Source organism: Sciurus carolinensis, chromosome 7, assembly GCF_902686445.1.
Source record: "Sciurus carolinensis chromosome 7, mSciCar1.2, whole genome shotgun sequence".
Taxonomy (NCBI): Eukaryota; Metazoa; Chordata; class Mammalia; order Rodentia; family Sciuridae; genus Sciurus; species Sciurus carolinensis.
Window position 1 is genome coordinate 39,873,373 of NC_062219.1, and position 22,526 is coordinate 39,895,898.

At 37.2% G+C, this 22,526-nt stretch overlaps 1 protein-coding gene across 4 annotated transcripts in view; it reads right to left on the reverse strand.

The window, feature by feature from the left end:
- Nkain2 (sodium/potassium transporting ATPase interacting 2) overlaps window positions 1-22,526 on the reverse strand; it is a 957,495-nt gene that overhangs the window by 17,563 nt on the left and 917,406 nt on the right. For all 4 annotated transcript variants that reach the window (XM_047559156.1, XM_047559155.1, XM_047559153.1 and 1 more), the window contains one exon: window positions 9,055-9,115. In XM_047559156.1, the coding sequence (XP_047415112.1) occupies window positions 9,055-9,115 (61 nt within the window). The remainder of the gene's footprint in view (window positions 1-9,054; window positions 9,116-22,526) is intronic.

Consider the following 22,526-nt stretch of genomic DNA (forward strand, 5'->3'; position numbering starts at 1 on the left):
AGCAAACCTGGGTGCAATGAAGTGGGCACCAGTCACCATCATTTATCAAAAGACTGATGTCATCTTCTCAGCACCTTTCTGATCCAGAGGGCTTTTAGAGAGCATTGTGCTTCCTGGGCCACTTTTGTCTTGTTTGCATTTTTTTCTTTGGAGAGGAGACTAAGGGATCTCAGTGAATTTATTTCATGAGCATGTTTATCAACATTCTGATGCTACCAAAAAACAAAATACTATTTTTCTGTAACTTGACTACTTTCTTCCCTGTGTCATTATCTGTGTGAGTGTAGAGAGAGTTGGTGAGGTGACAAGCACAGAATAACCACCACGGGTGGGTAGTGTCTGCACAATTGTAGGAAGTGGGATGATTGAAATGGAAGATTTTTCTATCAATCATTTCTGTAAATGGCACCAATTCTTCTCTTTCCATTCATAGACTATTGAGGCTGATATTGAATATTTTTCATCTACAGGATAATTTCAGTTCACCCTGAAGGTATTTTCTGCATAAAATACACCTCTTTCATACAGCTCAGTTAAAAATCCTCCTTTGCTTATCTGATTATTGTCACCTCAGCACTGATTCTTTAGAAGCCAAACCCTAATTATTCTAAATCAACAGAGAATGAATCAGCTTCTTTTCCTTCATATTTTTGACTTGGAAATATTAGATTTATCTAAAGATTAATATGGTATGCATGTTGTATGTTTATGTGTGGGTTTGTGTGAGTGAAAGCAATATAGTATAATGGAGGAGATATTCTGAAAAAAGAGAAAACAAGAAATAGTTGTTGAAGAATCACCCTCAACTTTTAACTTGAATGAACAAATTTAGACATGGAGCGAATGCATTTTAAGGGACCACAAGAGGGAGCAATTTGATAGAAGGCTGAAAAAGAGACTAGTGCTAGTTAATTTTGGAGACAATATAAAAATGATGTTTCACTGTGAGAGAACACTGTTGTCACTAATAGGAACTTGCATGTGATTGCCAGGAGGCATATGTATATGTAGCCATCTGAAGCACATATTTTTCCCTCTTTCCTTGCATTTGTTCAGAAAATGAAAAAAAGTGCTTTATTCTAATAAGTTGTTCATTTACTTTGGAATAAGCTGATCTAAGGAGAAGTCACATTTTTTTTTTGTCAGTTTCCATACAGTCCAAGAAATGTTTGTGGAGAGTCAATTGATTAAATCACTGTGTCCTAAAAACTTACTGTGTCTTCCTCCAGGTTGGAGATGTGCCAGATACTGAGGATACAGCAGCGAACAAGACAGGTGTGGATCCTAATGCTATCCCTAATACTCATTTATCCCAAGGGAGCAGGATATCCCTAATACTCATTTATCCCAAGGGAGTACTATGGGATGTCAAAAGTTCACAAATGAGCTCAGTGACTTTGGGAAAATCATTTCATCTTTATGGATCTATAAAATTAAGACTTTGAAACAGAGTAGAAAGCCATAGTTTTCCATCATTTTAAACCCTGAAGAATTCATAGTTCAGGAGAAATCTTAGGCAGAACTAAAGAATATAAAATTAAATGCAGAACTTCAATGGAATAGGGGAATGGAAAAGAAAGATGGTGACATTTTCTTTCACTGTGACCCCACTGGGATTCTGCAGAGAGAATCTAGAGGTTAGTGGCATCCAAAGTCTGGACCACTGGGCTTTAATATTATGTGATCTTTTTCAGAGGTGAGGAAAGAAATGACAAATTTGGCTTTGATGGGAAGTTAGTGGATATGGACAAGATTAGTTCACTCAGTCACCTTCAAATTCCTAAATCAGTTGTTGTAAAGAGATATAAAACAATAATATAAAAACAATATATTACTCTTTCATTTGATTGCTTGAGCATGAGACTCAATAAGTGAAATAAACACATCATTCTTACAACTCTACCTGTTGACAGGCACATGAGAATTTGGCACCTTTTACAAGCTGCTAATTGCCACCTCTTAGGTTAAGAGGTGAAGAGTGATTTATAAATAACCAGAAAGCAAGCTCAGGTTACCAAATAGAATGCAATAGTCCTGACAACCAGATAGGAAGAATGACAGGTGATAAATAGAAAGGAAAGTAGGAAGGCAGCTAATCAAAAACAGGAGACATCAGGACTCAATGGGGTCATCTTTATTTCCCTGCACCCTTTGTTTTATCTTTGTTTTCTATATCTCTGCATTCAACCTACATTACTTTATAAGCAGGAAGAAAGAGTATTTTTACACGGAGGTACGTATCTCCTTACTCTCCTGCGCATCCTTTCCATCGGGAGTGGTTAGTGACTGTTCAAAGAATAGCATTCAAATTCAGTGATTCTAACTGGAAAAAATGATCAGATCATACAGAATGAAGTTCAATAAGTAGATGTGTTGGCCAGCAGGTTCTAGAAGAAAAATCAAACAAAAATAACTGAAAATTCTTATCCCAAGAGTAGTGAATACTTTTCTGTGGTTTTCTTTTCAAATGGAAGATTCTATAAATTGATTGTGACTTTTATCCCTAGGCCACTTGGTTTCAGATAACCCAGGACAATGCGTGGTTTGTGGTTACATGCATGTATTTAGCTCCAAGTCTAAAGATCCAGAATTCGTTTTTCTTCAATATGCTTTCAAAATAATTCCCATGGTACATATTTTTAAATGATATTTCATGTCTTTTTCCGGATGATTTCAATAATTAATAACATTTGCAAATATGCTGAATCTTTTCAGAAAAGATAGTGACTATCATCCTCTCAGTATCCGTGGAACATTGGTTCCAGGACCCTCCTGTGGATACCAAAATCCATGGATGTTCAAGTCCCTTAGATAAAATGTGAGAGTATATAACCTACACAAACTTGCTGTATACTTTGTCATTTCTAGATTACTTGTACTGTCTAATACAGTGTAAATACGACATAAAGGCTTATTATACTGTGTTGTCTGGGGAATTCAGCACAGATGGAGTTTTTTTTCCCTCAAATATTTTTGATCTGTGGTTGGTTGAAACCATGGATATGGAAGACAGACTGTACTTAGGAAACAGAATTCATTTGCAAGAGGATCAACATTTAGTTTGAGTTTATTAAGAACAAGTTTGCTAAGGAAACATAACAGTTGAGAAAGAATATGATGATGGATTTTTTTTTTCTATCATGAATTAGTGACATTTTCCATGGCTGTGTGGCTTTCTTTTAAATATTAGCAATGCTAATGAAGTGGAAAGATAAGTCCTCAGTTCTGTCACTGAAGTGGATATTCCACTGGTGCACAGAGGAGCTGAGGACTGAGACAGAAGAAGTACACATATGAGAAAAAGCATACCAGACCAGGAGTCTCTGAAAAATTCTTTTTCCAAAATACTGTAGAAGGGAACAAGTAGAGGGGAATAGAAAGGACTGGGGAACGCAAGGAAAACTCGTCATGTCCAGTGACAGATGGTGTGGTGAAGAGCTCTGCCACAAAGGCAGCAGAGCATGGTTCCTGGAGGAAGCTTTTCCTCCCAAGATGGATTGCTGCTTTATCATGAACAAATATATAAAAGAGTGTTGCAGAGTTGCCCTGCTCAAATGAGGTTCACTGGTTAAGGCACCCACTCCAGAGCAGGGGTCCTAGCTCTTTTTCTGGTGAGTAACTACTCATCTGAAGGCAAAGCACCCCACAGCTGAAGGTGTTAGCTGGGGGCTCCTGCCTGGCAGCTGTGGGCATGCAGCCGCTGAGGCAGCATTAGAGCTCTGAAGCCCTGACCCATTGGCATTTGATAGGTCAGCAAAGTGAGGCTAGCTCTACAGATATCTTCATGTGTCCAGGAACCACCTGGGGAGTGTGTGTGTGTGTGTATGTGTGTGTGTGTGTGTGTGTGTGTGTGTGTGTTTGGTGAGTGCTTGGATGTGGTGCTTTCTGGATTGCATTATGTGCCCTGCTCAGTTCATAAATTGAAGACCCAGATCCCCATATGGACTGTATTTAGAGACAGAAACTTTGGAGAGGTAATTGAAGTTAAATAAGGTCACAAGGATGGGGCTCCATTCCAGTTGGACTGGAGTCTTTACAAGACAAGGGAGAGATGCACAGAGAAAAGACCATGTGAGGACTCAGGCCGTGAGAAGGTACAGTCTGCCAGCCAAGAAAAGAGGCTCAGGAAAAGAAAACCTGCCAAGACCCTGATCTTGAATTTTGAGCTTCCAGAACTGCAAGAAAACTGAGTTGCTGTTATTCAAACCCCTCAGACTGTAGTGTGCTGTTATGGCCGCTTTACTGATAATTAGCGAGGCAGTGTGGAGGTGGTGTCCCTTTCTATTTGGAATCTCTGCTATGAGGGTGGGCGTGATATTCTGGTAGGTACAGCAGATGGCAGTGGTGTTCCGTGAGTTTGCACAGCTTGCCCGCCGTGGCTCTGGTTTAGATATCTAAAGGGTCAGAGATGGAAACATCAAGGTCTAGTCTTTCTCATAGGAAGAAAAAAATTACCTTAAAGTTGTCTACTATGATCTAAATGTTTGTGTTCCCCTAAAATTTGTATGTTGAAATCTGATTACCAATGTGATGGTGCTTTAGGAGGTGATTAGGTCAGAAGGGTTCATGAATAGGATTAGTGTCCTTAGAAAAGAGGCCCCAGAGAAGTCCCTTTCCACAGTTTGAGGACATGGCAAGAAGGTGTGATCCTGTGAGCCAGGAAACAATACCTCACAAGACACCACCAAATGTGTAGGCGCCTTGAGCTTGGACTTTTAGTCTCCAGAACTGTGAACAAAACATTTCTTTTGTTTATTAGCCACCCTGTTCATGGTATTTTATTATAACAGCTGATGTGGACTAATATAGTATCTATATAAATGGAAATTAAACTGGGCTCTAGGAAGTTAAATAAGAGACTGTTTAAGACTGTTAAGAGAAGTAAGGATTCTCAGGCATCTGTGTGACTGTGGTCTAACTCCCTCTATTCAACAGTGATTTATTGCTATTTTCAAGTCTAAACTTGAATCTTTGCTCCATGGTTCCTTCAAGTTTTCTCTTTCTCTGAGGCTTCTGGGTGCATTTGCTGCTGTAAGCCTGGATATCAGAACTAAGGACAGGACATAGCAGGTTAGCCTCAGATGGCTCCAAGGTTGTTATTCATATACTTGCCATAACTGGCCCTTATCTCTACAGCCCATTCTCAGCACAAGGTACAAAACCCAAACTACCCTCTGTTCCTCTTGAGGTGCTTAGGAATGGAAACTTAGCTCATTTGGCGAGTAGATAGCTGGCACCTACTCTTGCCACTCTACTCTATCGGGATGCCTCATTGTGAATGCATAGCATGTAAAAATAGACACATAGAATAGACCCCCCCTCACCAGCATTTACACATACACCAGACATCTCTCATACTTCAGGAATTGCTTTCTGAGAGCACAATTTTTTTGTTTACTTTCACTAACATTTTTATGGGTCAAAATAATATAACTACCAAAAGTCAGACAGAAATTTCTAACTTTTTAAGAGCATCGGAAGTCAGATGTCTAGGCAATGCCTGGAGGGGAACACGGTCTAGGGAACATGATGAGAATAATATATGGTATATGGGAAATATAACCCAGAGCATGGTACTCAACAAATACCCTGATTGTCTGTCTCTGTACAAATGACCACAAGTAAATTAACCTAATTATTAGTCACCAAAAGTTATAGGACTGTAACTGCCAGGCTGTTCACTAGTCCCATGAACTTTGAAGGTACATGTAAGTCTACTTGGATAAAAAATTTAAAAAAATTCACATCTTGCCTGCCAATCAGTAAGACTAACATTAGAAAACTTGTCTATGTGAAGTTTTCTTTTGTTTTGGATTAATAAGGACAGATAAGGGATTATTGCCAAATTATGTAAAAAGACATATACATTATTTTTTGGAATTTTTTGGAAGTTTCTTAAACACCTGTGATAGAACTGATCTTCAAAAAGATATTGATGACTTCTGATTTCCCTGGATTTACATGGTTTTTGCTAAAATTTGACCCAGGGAAGAATCCTTTAAGATGCAAACCTAGAAATTCTAATTTTGTGGATTATTTAGATTTTTAATGAAAGGGCTCTGTATTTAAATACCTGGGAGACTTGTATTCACCAGGTTTTTAATTTCTGTAAATTGAAGCTGTAACATCTAGCCAAAGATAACTGTTTCCAAGTATCCTGGCTTACTCTAAATCATCTGGAAACCTTAGACAGCTCTAAACTTTATGCTTTAATCATCACAGGGAATATGAATTTCACAGGGGCACCACTTTCAAATGCAGCTGGTGGATCCTTCATCTGCCTACCATGCTGTGCCCATCCCTTCTTGCAGGAACCATGATAAAAGTTCCACCCTCACTCTCAGAGTCAAGGCTGCTTGCTCCTTCCCCTGGGTGGCCCTGCCTGTGTTCCCTCCAGATAACTGTGGGTATAATAAAACCGTGAAACTCCTGGTTTCTCTCTTTGATCTGTGTCTGGCCTTACTCCTCTGCCTCACTTACGGTAATAATGGTTGAAAACATTGGAACTTTTTCTTTTTGGTATTGGGGATTGAACCCAGGTGTGCTTAACCACTGAGCATTATCCCATTATCCCATCCCTTTTTATTTTTGATTTTGAGACAAGGTCTTGCAAGTTACCTAGGTCCTTGCTAATTTGCTGAGGCTGGCCTTGAACTTGTGATCCTCCTGCTTCAGCCTCCTGAGTCTCTGGGATAACAGGTGTGTGCCACAATGCCTGGCTGGAACACTTCTTTAATGCACTACTTTCAAAGATGTATATATATATATAAAAGGCTTTTAAATTTTCAGTGTCAATCTTACTTGACTTTAGAATTTATTTATTTTGGGGAGTATATCTTATGCAACTGGAATTTCTGGGATCCCCTTTGAGAGGTGCTGTTCTGGAATTCTGGAGAGATGCTGTTTATCTGTGTAAGGAACATGATGAGTCAGTAATTGTTGTCTGAAGAAATGCACTAGCATCATTGTGAAGTGTAGGCAAAAATTATAGTCCAAGGAAAGCCCAACTTCCAATTGAACACTGATCTGTAGACTTTTCCTTCTCTAGGGATTTGGTAAATAGACACCGAAGAGTGATATCCGAATGAACTTACCTAGTTGTGGAGCCCATACATTTTAACATCCATGCATCTTTTAACCTTTCTAATCTTTAAATAATTTTTTAGTGCAACAGATGAATGCTCTGAGATGTCTTCTCTTAGGCACGTCAAATACAACCTGCCCACAGTGGACAAATTATCTTATCCCCACTCTGCTTTCTACAAGTGACATTTCCATCTACCCATTCATTCACACCAGATATCCATCTAGGAATTCATCAATCTCCTACTTTTTCCTTACCACGCTCCCCTACCATACCCTACCACATCACCTTAGCATGTGCCTTTTGTATTTATCATCATGTAGTTCCTCTCCATCTTCAATACTTAGTCCAGATCCTCATCATCTCACATCTCAGTCAATTTAATTATGTCTTAACTAGTTTTCATTTTCTTCATATTTCTCCCTCCCAGTCTCTTCCCTACACTGATACCAGTGCAATTTCTCTAAAGTCCATTCCTTCTTATGTTATTCTGTTCTTATGTACTACCTGCTGATAGATTTGCCATTGTACTATATGAAACAAAGTTCAAATTTCTTAATCTTTCATAATTGCTTTTCTATTTTCCCATTCATGTTTGTTTTCCAATTTTCTCTTGTGTCCACTTCTAGCACAGGATAAAATTTACTCACATTAATCTTGCTGTGATGTGCCTGAGTGCTTTTCCAACCTTTTTCCTGGGATTACTTTATTTATACATCAGCTACCCAACATGTATCTCTCTCAAGATGAAGTTCAAGAGTGTCCTCATTTATGAAAACTGTCTTGATATTTTTCCTTTCTTCCCCTACTATATGGAGTTTATTATATTTATTTGTTCACAGGTTTGCTTTTCCCTACTAAATGGTGAGATCTTCGAGGTAAAAGATTATTACTCATCTTAAAATCTCCTAAGATTGAGATAATACTTGTTACATCAAGGAGAATTTTATAAGTGCTTATTTAGTGAAAGGACCATCATTTCCTTTTGCACACAAAATAATATAAACTATGTGCTGTATAAACATCATATCTGAGAATGATTGAAAAATTGCCTCCTGTAAGTTAATCATCTCACACTCCCTCTTCCTTTTGGTATGATTGGAAAGTGAAGAAGCAATAGATTTCTCTTTGGATGTTTCCCTCAAATCATCGTCTGAGAAAGAAGTGAATTCTCATCCTCCCTGCCCCCTATGTTTCCCACTCCCAACTCTGATTTTTCCTCAGAGGGAATATGGCTGCATGGGCAGTTACCCATGATAGGACCCAGAGAGCCTAGGAATACCTTTCTCATGTCCTTCTAATTCAGATCCTCGGGGGCCCTACCACTTACCATGTTTGGAAGAGGAGAGGACAATGGAGACACACTATAAGGCTTGTGTGAGGAGACCACTACCTCAACTCTGGACCAAGCAATCAGGCTCAATGATGAGATTCTGATATAAAGTTCTAGTCATTTGTGTCAATTTGTAGAAATAAAAAGAATATATGAACTTTAGAATTCCCAGAGACAATTACCTGAATTACCTGAATTAATGTGGAGTCAATTCTTGTAAGAATTTTAGTAACTGTTGCATATTTGATTGTTGACAATTGTAGTCTTGGGTGAAACTAACAAGTTATTAATATCTAATAAGTGGTTTATTAAACAGAAGACAGTCAAATTAACCACATTAAAAGTTCACTTCCATTCCCAAGCTCCCCTCTGTACTCCCTAATAGAATTGTTATAAGAATAGATGTTTAAAATACCTTTCAATGAAAAGAAAAAAGTATGTTTGCAAAATGAGGAATTCTCCATTTGTTCAATATGCTGATTTCTTTATAAAAATCTTTTAGCCTGGTAGGCACCAAAAGCTCATTCTATTTTCTAATGGTGTGTTGAGGATATTTTCTGAAGAACAGGAAGGCTAGGTCAGAAGCAGAAAATAGGTTTTGAACTTGAAAGAAACAGAATAGAGCTTTAGTACTTACAGCTGTCTTCTTCTTCAGTTATACATTTCACAACATAGCAGGCGTAGATGAACCCTGCCAGCTGAAACAAAACAGACATGCTTTAGAAATTAGGCAACGGCATGGTTCAGGACCATAGCACTGGGGGAATCCAGCTATTTACAACCACATTCAGGGTTCTAAAATGGTTCACCAGGCTGAATCTTGACTCCAGTGTGGATTCTTGATTCCAGAGATGTCCATCTGCCGTACAAATCAATATATTGCTCTATTTTACTACTGGTGTTTAACTGTAAGATTTGTTAATTGCCAGGCAATCTAAAACAAATTGCTTCAGGTGCAAAAAAAAAAAATCACTGTTCATTAATGTACTTAATATGTACATTTGTGCTGGTCATCTTTGACTTTACTTTTCCTTGGGACAGGGCCCAAGATTCTAAACTGCTCTCTCTCTTGACCATCAGAAAAATACTTAAGGGAAAAATATTAAGGAGACTCTGTGGTATGTGCATATACTTTTCATAAGCAAGAAAAACTCTTATTTAGACCTGTAACAAGAACCAGGGCATATTGAGCATAATCAAGATGACATGTTAAAGGGAAGTAATGAGATGGACACCTGTAAGGAATGAATATTGTAGCAGCGCACTGAATTTGGGATTGCACATATGACATCATCCTTTCAAAACACACTGCAAAAAGGCCCCAGGGGTCAGAAAAACCCTTGCTCTCTGATATTGTTGCCTTGAAGGAGTGCAGCAATGTCATTTGGTATCTGACCCATCAGGTCAAGTTGTTTCATATTGTTATGATTTGGATGTGGCAACCCCCACAAGCTCACGTGTGAGACAATGCAGGAAGGTTCGGAGGAGAAATGATTGGACTACAGCCTTAATTTAATCAGTGAATTAATCCCCGATAGCATTAACTGAGTGGTAACTGGAGGCAGGTGGGGTGTGGCTGGAGGAAGTGGTTCGTTGGGGGCATGGGTATGGGGTATATATTTGTATCTGCCAAGTGGAGACCTCTCTTTTTGGTTTCTGATCATCAAGTGGTGGCACACTCTTCCGCCATGATGTTCTGCCCCACCTGGAGCCCTGAGGAATGGAGTAGCCTTCTATGGACCAAGACCTCTGAAACTGCAAGCCACAAATAAACTTTTCTTCCCTAAAATTGTTCTGGTCAGGTCCTTTAGTCACAGCAATGAGAAAAGCTGACTAAAACACATATTCTGTCATATTAGGAGTATCTTTAATCTAATTCTGAAACTCTAGTAAAAGTAAACTAATGAATATGATTTTCTAATAAGTAGAAAGGAAGAAAACATTTTTAAACAAAAGTAATTCAGTTTGGGCAAATTCTTAAAGGAATATCTTTAGTTATGATTATGTTTTAGCCAGGCATTGTCTGCTGAATACTGACCCCACATGATCATATTTAGTGTGGGGAATAGGACATTATGAAAGACTGCAGTCTTCAATCAGGGGTTCAAGCACTGGGAAAAGGAGCTGCCACCATAAGCCTAATGAAGTTGTTTCCCACTAGCTGACAGAGATGATCTGTGGGATGTGAGTGGAACATTTGAATTCAGAGGTGATCTAGTAGGTATTTAATGGCTGCAGGACTATTTGGAGCCAAAGAAGGGTCCACTTAATAACTGTGTTAGAAAAATCTTCAATTTGGATTTGAGGGAGAGAGCATGTTCTGGAAGATTTCGTCTTCCAAAGAGAACTGGCATGGGATAAAACAGTGGGGGTCATCCTGGGAGAGAAGAGGAAGCAGCTTTGACCATGCTTAGGAGAAACACCTGGGGAAGAAGGCCTACAACATGGCTTTCCTTTAGTTTTGGATTTTGGAAGAGAGGGCCTGTATATCTCCTGTCCTGATATCCCCAGTGTGATGTTAGAACCAGCACACAGAACAGAGATCTAGAGAACCACTGATGCTGTATGAGCAGAATTCATTTTCTTTTTTAAAAATACTTTAGAAAGTTCATCAGATCAGCATGTTTCTTTCTAAATTTAGAGTTGCTATTGGCAATAACATGATAAAGGAAAGAACTACTTTCTTATAAAATAGAATAATCAGAATCTACATTTTTAACAGGACACTTTTTTAGAATATAGGATACTAGTTAAAAACTAGGGTCCTCTATTTTGCTTTGACAAAGATTTTAATTGCATTAATCAGAACTGCCTGGTGATTTGAGCATTTTCATAGAGACTACACTAATATTTCTTAATATTTTATCTTAATCATTTATCTTTTATCAGGAAACACCCAAAACATTGGGTGACCAGTTACATGGGTACTTTGTCATTAGTGCTTGCATCTGGCTGGGGGTAGGTAAAGAGGATTTGGGTTTAGATGAATCCCTTGAGTAGTACTACCTGTAACTCTGCTTCTTTCTCCACATTAAATTCTTACTATATGTGGCTCAGTGTTACCAGTTAATCAATAGGTTCTCTCTTCTTTTCAGTTTTAAGTACTTGTTGGAGTATTTGTAATTTTTTCTAATCACAAATTTTTCTTTTGGCTCTTACTCATTACTTCATTACTTTGAAATGAAAATCTAGGTAACAAGTATTGATAAATTCTGAGATGCAGGGCCAATAAGTTTAAACTCCTCATTAAAGTGTCGCTAGTCTCTAGATTATTAAGTGTTCTCTCCCTGAATACAGCTAAGGAACTGCACTCTGCTTATCAGTGATCTTTTAATTGTATTCAGTTGCATTCTTTAACTACCAGGGGAGCTCCTTTGATATAAAAGTAAGTCCCGCTGCATTTCATTACAAAAGCTTGCTGATTAAGAGAACTTTAGCTTTTAAATTGGTCACCTCTAAATAGAAGTGGAAATTTGTTTTTCCCCAAATTAATCAAGATTCATAAACTCTTCTACCTTACATTTTTTCCTACACCATGCATATTTCTAATTTGGTTTCAACTTCCCAACAGTAAATTATAAAATCTACCTATACAAAGGAATTTCATTTCTAACAATTTTGAATGCTTCCTATAAGGTGCTATGCTAATTGCTAGTTGGGTGACAATGATGAACTAAACTATGATTCTAAACCTTGGCACCATTGACATTTTGGGTTGGGTCAATTCTTTGAAGAGGCTGCTGTGTTTTAGTATGTGTAGCCAATAACTCCCTATGATCAAGACAATAAATAATTGAGATGATCAAAAATATCTCCAGATATCACTATCTGTCCCTTAATGGGCAAAATTGCCCCCATGAGAGTCATTGTTTCAGATAGAGTCCTTGTCTTAAGGAATTTTCCATCTTGCAGCAGGGACACACATAATTGTAGATTTATGTAAGTTGGAGGAAGAAAGAAGATTGTATGGCTACAAGTGACAAAAGGTAAACTGGATGCATTCAGGTACTGGTTAATTAATCCCCTCACCACCCTTGGAAGAACATGATGAGTATTTTTCCAGACAAGAGGTACAATGCAACTTGCTTTTCCAGAATAAGATTATCAAGCAGGAAAACCGTGGGCTATGTTCAGGTAAGGGATAGTATTTTGATCTAATGAAAGTTTGTGAACTTCATGCTAGAAAACTGGAAATTGAACCTATGAGGGCAGATTAGGGCCATCACCAGTGAGCTTTGAGTGTGTATTGAATTGCAAATCGGAGTATAACATTTTTCTACATAATATATTTAAGGAGCACCCCCTGCAAAAGCGTATTTTTCACAGAATACAAATCCTTCCTGAAGTGATGCTCAGCTTCTTTTCTTTCCTCATTTCCCACCAATCCTTGTCAGAACTGGTGCCAGTAGTGAGTTGTTGCTAGTTTGTTGACAAATACAAAGTGGTTTCTCTCCCTTGTTCCTTCACTCATTTCCCCTTGCTGAAACAAAGGATGCTAGTATCCTGTATCTCCTCCTTCCTGGCCCTGCTCAGTCTAGTAACTCAATCTTTAATGAATTAATGAATTTGGGTATTGCTCACTCCAAGAACCAGCAATCCTTTCCCAGAGTAGATTGCAGGTTAGCACTTCTGTGACAGAATCCAAGAGACAGGAGGACTTTGTGAAGGAACAGAGAGGACAAAGGGGAGGTGGACAGGATATGTTCTAAGCAGAGTTCAGGAAAGAGCTGGACAATGTAGATTTGTTTAGGCAAGGGTTTTTAAGAAAGTAATGGGTATAAGGCAGAGAATAGCAACTATTCAGAGAATACAGTAGTATTGTCATTGGGGGTCTGAGTTCCTACAATTAAAGTGAAATGGTTAATTTTGCTCCTTCTTTAAAGATAGCTAGAAAAATTATGGAAGGTACATGGGACAAAATACTAGGCAAACAAACAATTAATCACTAAGTGAAAAAAATATTCCAGTGGTTTTAGTTCTTTGTATTTGTTATGGTTTAGATCTGACATGTCCACCAAAAGCTCATGTGTTGAAGGTTTGGTCCCCAGTACAACAATGTCCAGAGTTGAGTCTTTTGGGAAGGGATTGGGTTACAAGTGCTCTAACCTCATCAGTGGATTAATCCATTTGATGTGTTAATTCGAATGGACTACTAGGTAGTAACTGTAAGCAGACAGCAATAAAGCTGGCCAACCATGGACTGAGACTTCTAATACCATGAGCCAAAATAAATATTCCCTCCTCCAAGTGGTTTGTGTCAGATATTTTGGTCTCAGCAATGAAAAGCTGACTAACTCAGCATTTAAAGAAAAGCTAAGTCTAAATTTTTTAATTTTTATTCATCTTTTCACCTTCATACATTTAGTATGATTTGTTCACTTCTAATTCACCTGGTGGGGAATTGCATATCAATCTTGATATCATTTCTCTCTCTAACTAAATCAGATTAAAATTCTTTCTTGTGCCCACAAACCAAATTATGATTGTATGTTCTAGAAATTCACTAAGCAGTTAATAGGTAAAAGGAAATAAAAGACTTTTGGTAAGTATTTAAAAAGATCCAATAGTTATAGTTGAAGATGTAACATCATTAGTGTTTAAAATATTATATATATATATTTTTTTATTTATTTATTTTTTTTACGTTTACATAGGGTAATGATGTTTATTTTATTTTTCCCCTCCCCCCCACCCCTCCCACCCCTCCCACTCCTCCCACCCCTCTTTTCCCTCTACACAGTCCTTCTTTCCTTCATTCTTACCGCTCTCCTTAGCCTAACTCTAAACCTAACCCTAAACCTAATGCTAGCCCGTCCCACCCCCCATTATATGTCCTCATCCGCTTATCAGCGAGATCATTCGTCCTTTAGTTTTTTGAGATTGGCTTATCTCACTTAGCATGATATTCTCCAATTTCGACCATTTGCCTACAAATGCCATAATTTTATCATTCTTCATTGCGGAGTAATATTCCATTGTATAAATATGCCACAGTTTCTTTATCCATTCATCAACTGAAGGGCATCTAGGTTGGTTCCACAATCTGGCTATGGTGAATTGAGCAGCAATGAACATTGATGTGGCTGTATCTCTGTAGTATGCTGATTTTAAGTCCTTTGGGTATAGGCCAAGGAGTGGGATATATTTTGAGAAGGGAGAAGAAAAGAGTGGAGGAAGGGGATTGAGAGGGAGGGAAGAGAGGAGGGCATAGAGAAATACTAGAGAATAAAATCTACCAAATTAAGCTAGGTTTGTGTATAAATATATTACAGTGAGTCCTGTTTATTTATGTGACTATAATGTACTAAAATAATAATAATAATAACAACAATAATAATGATAATAGAAGGAAGATCAGTGGAGTATAGCAAGTGGATCAGGGAAAGAGAGAAGGCGAGGGAAAGGAAAGTATTGGGCAATGAGACTTATCACATTATGTCATGTGTATGTTCAATATGGCATAATGAATCTTACTGCTAAGTATAATTATAATGCATCATTAAAATTATGAAAATAAAACAGGAAAATTATATTTTGGACTTCTGTTACCCAGAAGTTGGTATACAGGGGGGGATTCTTTTCCCTATCTCTTTTACTTAGTACAACTCAAAAGCTTAGGCTTTATATATGTAACAAACATACAAAGACTCTGAAAAGTGGAAAGAAGGCAGAACTGCTGGGGACCTGGAGACCCAAGAAGGACATGAGAATGAATTCTGTCTCTTTTCTCCTCCTCCTTCTTCTTTTGGTGGTTTTGTATATACTAGACTTGGTGCTGAGAAACTCACAATCCAGAAATGCCAATGGGAACAACTTTTTAAAAATTCTCAACAAAAGCCTATTCTCTCTAGCCAAAGGACGAGGAAAAGGGCACTTAGAAAGACAGAAAAGTTAAAAAATCTCTTTTTTAGCCAGCACCACCTGAAAACCAAACAAAATTATAGCCCCTTTGCTTAAATATAACAAAGACTAGGGAGCTAATACTTCTTTCTTGGTCAGGCTGTGGTTTCTGCAAAGTCACACAGGAATCTGGGACTTTCATTCCAGCTAGGGAGTAGGAAGATCCCAAATTACTAATAGTCTGTTTTCCTGTTAACTGTATTGCTTGCTGTAATAAGTGAGAGGCTGTATGTGGATGACCTCATGCCCCCAGCTACTGAATCCATTTATCACATAGTCCCAATCTCTGAGGGGCGAGGGAGTCCAGACTGGCTCTGTCTGGTCCAGATGCCAAGTTGCCAGATGACCTTTAGCTTGTTATAATGGTAAATATCATGCCTCCCAATGCCATGACATATTTGACCATGCCCAAATTAAGGAAGAAAAGAGGCAGCACCCTGATCATTAGAAATCTCTTCCCCTTCTGTGAAAAGCTCTGATGACAGTATGTCTGTCTCACCCTTTTATAACTCACTCCAAGTATAAGCCTAGACCCTAGACCTGCTCAGAGAAAAGGTGTATATACAGCATGAGCTTCCCATCTCCACTCATTGTCTACTGAATCAAATTTCTTGCTTGCTCCCAGAACTGTTTGATTATTTATGAACAGTACTGAGTAGGAATAGATAATCCAAATTCAGTAATCTCCTCATCTCTGCACCCCACCACGGTCAGCAAAAACCCATAGGGGATCTAGACTTTTAGCTTCACGCAGGAGTGATGAGGCATCTCCCTCCTCCCACCCAGGTAGTGTCACTGGAGCCCAGTAAAGAATCACAACTTTTACCAATGCTCAGCAGCAGTAATGAGACCAATCTTCTGTCTTGTGGCATCAGTGGAAGCCATCAGTGAAAGCCACCTGGGAGCAGTAACAAGGCACTCTTATCCCTCCCAGCCATGGTGATATCAGTGAGGGTTAGTGGAGAGAAGGAACTTCATTTTTTCTCGGGTTTAATGAAAAGCACTTCCCACCTCAAGTCTCAATGGAGGCCAAGTGAGGGGCTTCAGCTTCTACCCCTACTCCTCAGGAAGGAGTCAATATCTCTCCTTCTCCTGCCAAAGCAGTATCATAGAAATCATCTAAAGTAGAACATTTAATTAAGATCAAAATCTCATAACATAATGCCCCAAATTTCCATGTTTCAATTAGAAAGTACTCATCAATCTAAAAATAAGAAGAATCTCAAATTGAATAAAAATATAATCAATAGAAACTAATACAGTGGTGACAGAGATATTGGAATTATATGACAAATATTTTAAATTGGCTACCATAAAAATTCTTCAACAAGTAATTTTAAAGGCACTTGAAATGAATGCAAAAGTAAGTGTCTCAGCAAATAAATAGAAAGCATAAGGAAGAACAAAAGTAAAAATTTATAACTTAAAAAATGCAATTATTAAAATTTAAAAATTCCACTGATGAATGGGAGATTGAGGAAAGAATTTGCAAATTTGAAGATAAAACAATAGAAATGACCTAACATAGACAACAGAGAATACATATAGTGCACTTAGGAAGTCAGCAGATAATAGCAGAGGATCTACCATTTGTAGCTTGAATTCCAAAAGGAAAGAAGAAAGAGAATAGCACTGAAAAAGTGCTTTATAAAATAGTGTCTAAACACTTCCTAATTTGAACAAAAGACATAAGCTCATAAATTCAAGATGCTGAGTGATTTCAAACAGGAAAAACCTAAAGAAATTTATACCAAGATATATTATATTCAAACTTTGGAAAACCAAAGACAAAACTCTTGAAAGCAGAAATGGAAACATTTTTGTATAGCCATTCTGTGAAACAGAAAGTTTCTTAAGAAACTAAACATATAATTACCACATGATCCAACCATTGCAGCCCTGGACATTCATTTCAAGGAAATGAAGACATGTGCACATAAAAAACTCGTACACTACTGTTTATAACAACTTTATTAATAATAATCAGAACTGGACATGACCCATATGTAGGTAGTTATGGTACCTCTGTTAATATGGAAGGGACTGCTGATACAGGTAAAAACTTGAATGAGTTTCCATAGAGTTGTAGTAATTGGAAAAAGTCAATCCTAAAATTTTGTATATCAATTAATTTCAATTATATGATTTTCTTGACATGATAAAATTATATTAGTGGAGTACATGATTGGTGGTTGCCAGGGACAGTGGAGGAGTGAGAGTCAGAAGGAAGAGGATGTGGCCCAAAAAAGACAAGATGCAGGACCCTTGCACTGATGGAAATTTCCCTTATCTTGACTGAGTCATATCAATATCGATAGCCCAGAAGTGATAATATACTGTTTTGCAGTATGTTACTATTTGGGAAAACCAGGTAAAGGGCACACAGGTTACCTTGTTTCATATAGTTGCATGCGATGTACAATTATCGCACAAAAAAGGGTGTAATAGAAAATACTATATTTTAGGGCAAGATTATTTATGATTTTTGGTAGCATAATTTCTAAATTACAAATATGTTTAAATAGAGTAGATATGCTTGATTTTTTTTATAAGTACAAAAGACTTATTTTAAGTTTGAACCTTTAAACCAGTGTGGAGGTCTGTAATAATTTTGATGTTGATACAGTATGGAATCAATATTCAACGTTCTTTTCTGAGTGAGGATGGAGACGGGAGTTGGCAAAACTACTTCTTTTTCTACAATTATCTCATATTCTAAATAAATAAGTTCTATGTTTCATTTAAATTAAATAATCCAGTTTTGTTCTAAATTCATAATTCATCTGCTCTGAGCCCATGGATTTTGTAGAAGGAATTTGAACAGAAGGATATTATGCACTCACAAAGTACACTTTTAAGTTGCAGATAATTTTTACTTGCTCTTTTTCATCTTACTCTGTTTACATAATTTGAGATTGCTTCAGCAAAGGGATTCTATTGTGATCATATCAGTGTTATTAATGAAGTTCCTTCATGAAATATTTATTATGAGGGCTTGTATATCATCTTGGTTATCCATAAAATGATTCTTATCCCATTCTATTCCACTAGCTGGACTACTAGGGAGCATGTTGCAAATTTTCTTTGCTACGAATAATCTAGGTGCAGCTATCAACCTACAATAACTCATGGCAGATTGCCTTTAGGGCTATTGTGAATGTTCACAGCCTACTGGGTCAGAAAAGCTTTTCAGAGGATCAGAAACATATCTTAATACCAGCCTTTAGGTATTGTGTCACATCACCAAGCATGACTGTATTCAACACCTTTTAAAAGATTGAATACAACTAGACGTACATGCAAACTTGTATTATCTTCTACTTAAGATTGGGAAATGGACTGACAAAATGCTAACACTGGTTTAACCAATCACTCCCATTTAACTTGATCTTTGGAGACTGGTATATTTCTTCAGTCCAAACTTACCAAAATTACTCAATTTCAAATGAATCTAATATATTAGAACAGTTTGGCAGAGCAGAAAATATTCAGGAAAGGTGAATGATGGCTAATAAGATTCAATTTCATCATGGCTAGCACTTCATTCAGAGTTGAAATATCAGATTAATTTAAAAAACTATTGAGCAATAGTTCAAACATTCTATACATGTGCCAATTGGTAGGTGGTCAAAGAATTGGCTCTGCCACAATATGGTAGGAGCCAAAGGGAAGTCTTGACCAAAACTATTAATTGAAAGTAATTGGGAAATATAAAAATCAACCAGGCACAACACCTACTGTTTTAATAGTAAAGCTAAGTTTTTATTTTGTTAGTAATGTGCAAGGGGCACCCTGATTTACTCCTAATGAACCATCTGAGGCAGAAAGCACAATTTCAAAATCTTCTCTTCTATAAAATGTGAAAGAATCAACACTACACTGCAGAATTCCTGGACAAAATCAGTACGTAATTCCTTTAGAAAAAAATGGTACTAGTAGCATTTTTTTCCCTCAGAGATAACAGCAAAACTACAGCAAAATTAATTGGATAAAAAGTAAGACATTTGTGAAAATATATTAGTACAGGTTGGGTATGCTTACATTAATGAAAGGCTAAAAATGATCAGAGCATTTCATTGGCATGAGTGTGCTGTTTCAGAGATGACAATTGGGGTATTAGGCCAAATTTCTCCTAAGGGATTAGGAGAGCAGAGTATTTGTATTATAATACAGGCTACAAATATAATGCTTTAAATATGTGCCTTGGAGTGGGGGAAAGATGCTAACACTATATCCACTTTACTTTTTCTTTTTTAGAGGTGCTAGATTTGGGCATAAGGAAAATATAGAATATGTAATGTATTTGGGACCTCAACATATATCACACTGGTATATTTCAAGAAACTAAATTAGATGACTTCATGAGAATATAGTGCAGAGACTACACTAAATCTATGCCTGATTAAATACATAGGCTCTGAAAAACGCCTGAAAAAAAGCATTGATGCAGAGATCAATTTTGAACTGAATGGTAGTTTCCACAGGAATCCTTGGGTGTCTCACCCTATGTCCTGTCCTTTATGACATTTCAAAATTCTTGATGATAAAATTTGATAATTGTATGGAGGATCCTAAACAAGCAATGTAGTCCTGAAAAAATAATTACTTTACCTAGAAGAAAGGAGGTGAAATGCCTCACTTTCTTCTGGTCTTGCCCGTCTAAGCCTGCAGAAATGTGCTCAATGCTGCTACTGCATTTGAAGAGACACTCAACAGAATTGTGACCACACTGTGAAAGGAGGTAGAGAGCATGCTATTATGAGTGCAGTTCCTGGCTCACAAGAGTGTTCTCAACAAACACTGGAATAATGATGATGGTGCTAGTTGTTGGTTGACGGATTCTTGGGAACAAGATTAAAAACCAGATGACCTCTTTGCTCACTTCATCTTAGTGATTCTTATAATAAGTAAAGAGTAAATTATCATTGTTGAGTAATAAAAATTTGGAAATCACAATTCTGTTCAGATGTTTTCTATGCAATAAAATGTTAAAAAATATTTTTAAAGGACAAAGTGAGCACCTCTTCGTGATAAATAAATATACTTCCATTTGTCTATATTAAAATAACTGTGATAAAATACAGTAGCTTATTTTGTATTTGGGTGATGGTAAATAGGACATTGACTTGGTCTCTAAGATTCAACACCTCTGGGGAAATTTAGAACCATCTAATATCCCTAGAATAAGACAGATGCACATATGTGTGTACAAGGCCTTTGTCTAAACATAAGTTGTTCTTCCAATTTGATCTGCGGACACCAAGGAGGCTATATATCCCTAGAAAGCTTTCTGAAATAGGTCAGTTGTCACCTTCCAGACTAGAAGTTGACTTCAGTTTAGTGTTTATTAAAAATAAACAAACACACAAAAAAACAGGAGCTAAAAAAAATTGAGCTTAAAATTAGAAATTTTATTAGGCAAACTACACAACTGACCTCATACGTTCTTGCTCACTCTATATGGTTGCTTAGGCAAGGCAGGCGGGGATGTTCCTGTGACTTAGAAGCTCATGCCAACTTCTCATAACCCAGTACTCTTGACCTAAGCTGATTGACTTTACGGTGGAATGTAAAGAAAGCATTAATGTTACCCAACTTGAGTGAAGCATCATAAGGCATTTTTCCTTTTGGCAAGAAAATGAGTGTCAGAAGAGGTGTTAAATGATATATTCACAATTATGAAAAATAATTTGTTAGATAAAATGTACATTATTTATTAATTTTATGAAAATGGTGCCAATATGAATAAAGCTCTCACTGCACAAAACACGAAGTTAAAAAGGAAATATCCAGAGATACCAGCTAGAGAGAAAAGTTGCTTCAAAATGATACAGTATTATTGGGGTTTTGAAACTATATTTAAGTAGTAACCTTACAGCAAATTGGTCCCTTTACCATGACATCTGTGGGAATAAGTTTTTTGCTCTATGAAAAGGTATTTTATGTGGCATTCAATGAAGCTTGCTTCTGAAGCAAACCACTGGCTGCAATTTGTAGCCAAGGAAGATGAATGGGAGTGAAGGTGGTAACAGAAATAAGAACTCTCAGCGGGAATAAGATGTGAATTGGGGAAGACATATATTTGAAGACCAGTGTTTTTTTTTTCCCAAAGAAATTTTAAAAGGCACAACACTGACTCGAGGGGCCACTTACACAGCCTGCCAACATTGACCATGTGTACCAGTATAATCTAGTTGTGCTGAATAACTTTGGAGTTGGAACTTGGCGATGACTGGTATTCATCACTGTCCCTTTCCCATCTAAGCTTCCTTTTTTCCCCCATATACGTCTTAGATTATTTTCTTTCTGCATAAACCATAGCCAATATGAGGGTGAAAGAAATTGGGTGAACTACCTCAGAATGAAGGGATTTCAATAATTGCTGGTGACATAAGGCATGATTAAAACCATTTAGAAAAAAATATAAACTAGGAAAATCTGCAACTTATTTGTGTGTTTTACATTTATTTATTCATCTTTTTGGTGGTGCTGGTGATTGAACCAGGATATTGAGAATGCTTGGAAAGTGCCCTACCACCATTTTTTAATGGTTGAAACCATTCAAAACCAGCTGATCATGTAGTCAATTATTCATATCCTGGTTATAGATGGGAGGTAGAAAAAGATAGGGAAATGATTACTATTAAAAATAATAGCTGTCATTATTGAAATGTTCACTATATTCTTGGAGGTGCTAGTATCTTTAAAGCTACTGGCCTATGAATTCATTCCAAAACTTAAAAAAGAGCTTTTGTCATTATTCATGATTTGTGAATAATACATCTGAGGCCCAGAAAAATTATGGGGATGTCTCAAGATAGTAAGAAGACCTGAACCCATTTCTATAGATCCAAGGCACTGTTTTTCTGCTCTTATACAGTACTGTTAACTTATCCATCAGGAGAAACCGATGGTGTACTCAAGGGAAGGAGACCTAAGATTATAAAAATCAGAATGAATTCACATTAGATTTTTTACAAACTAAAATTACATTCTCCTCGTTTTCCACCTTGGAAACTTGAATATAGAAGATAGTATTGAGCTTTGTATTAAGAGAGCTTAGAAACCAGCAAAATTTTTAGCAGGATACAAAACCAACATACAATTTTTCTATCCACTAATAGTGCCTGAGAGAAAAATCAGGAATGCAATCCCATTCACAGTAGCCACTGTAAAAATAAAATATCAAGGAACTAAACTAAGTGTGTG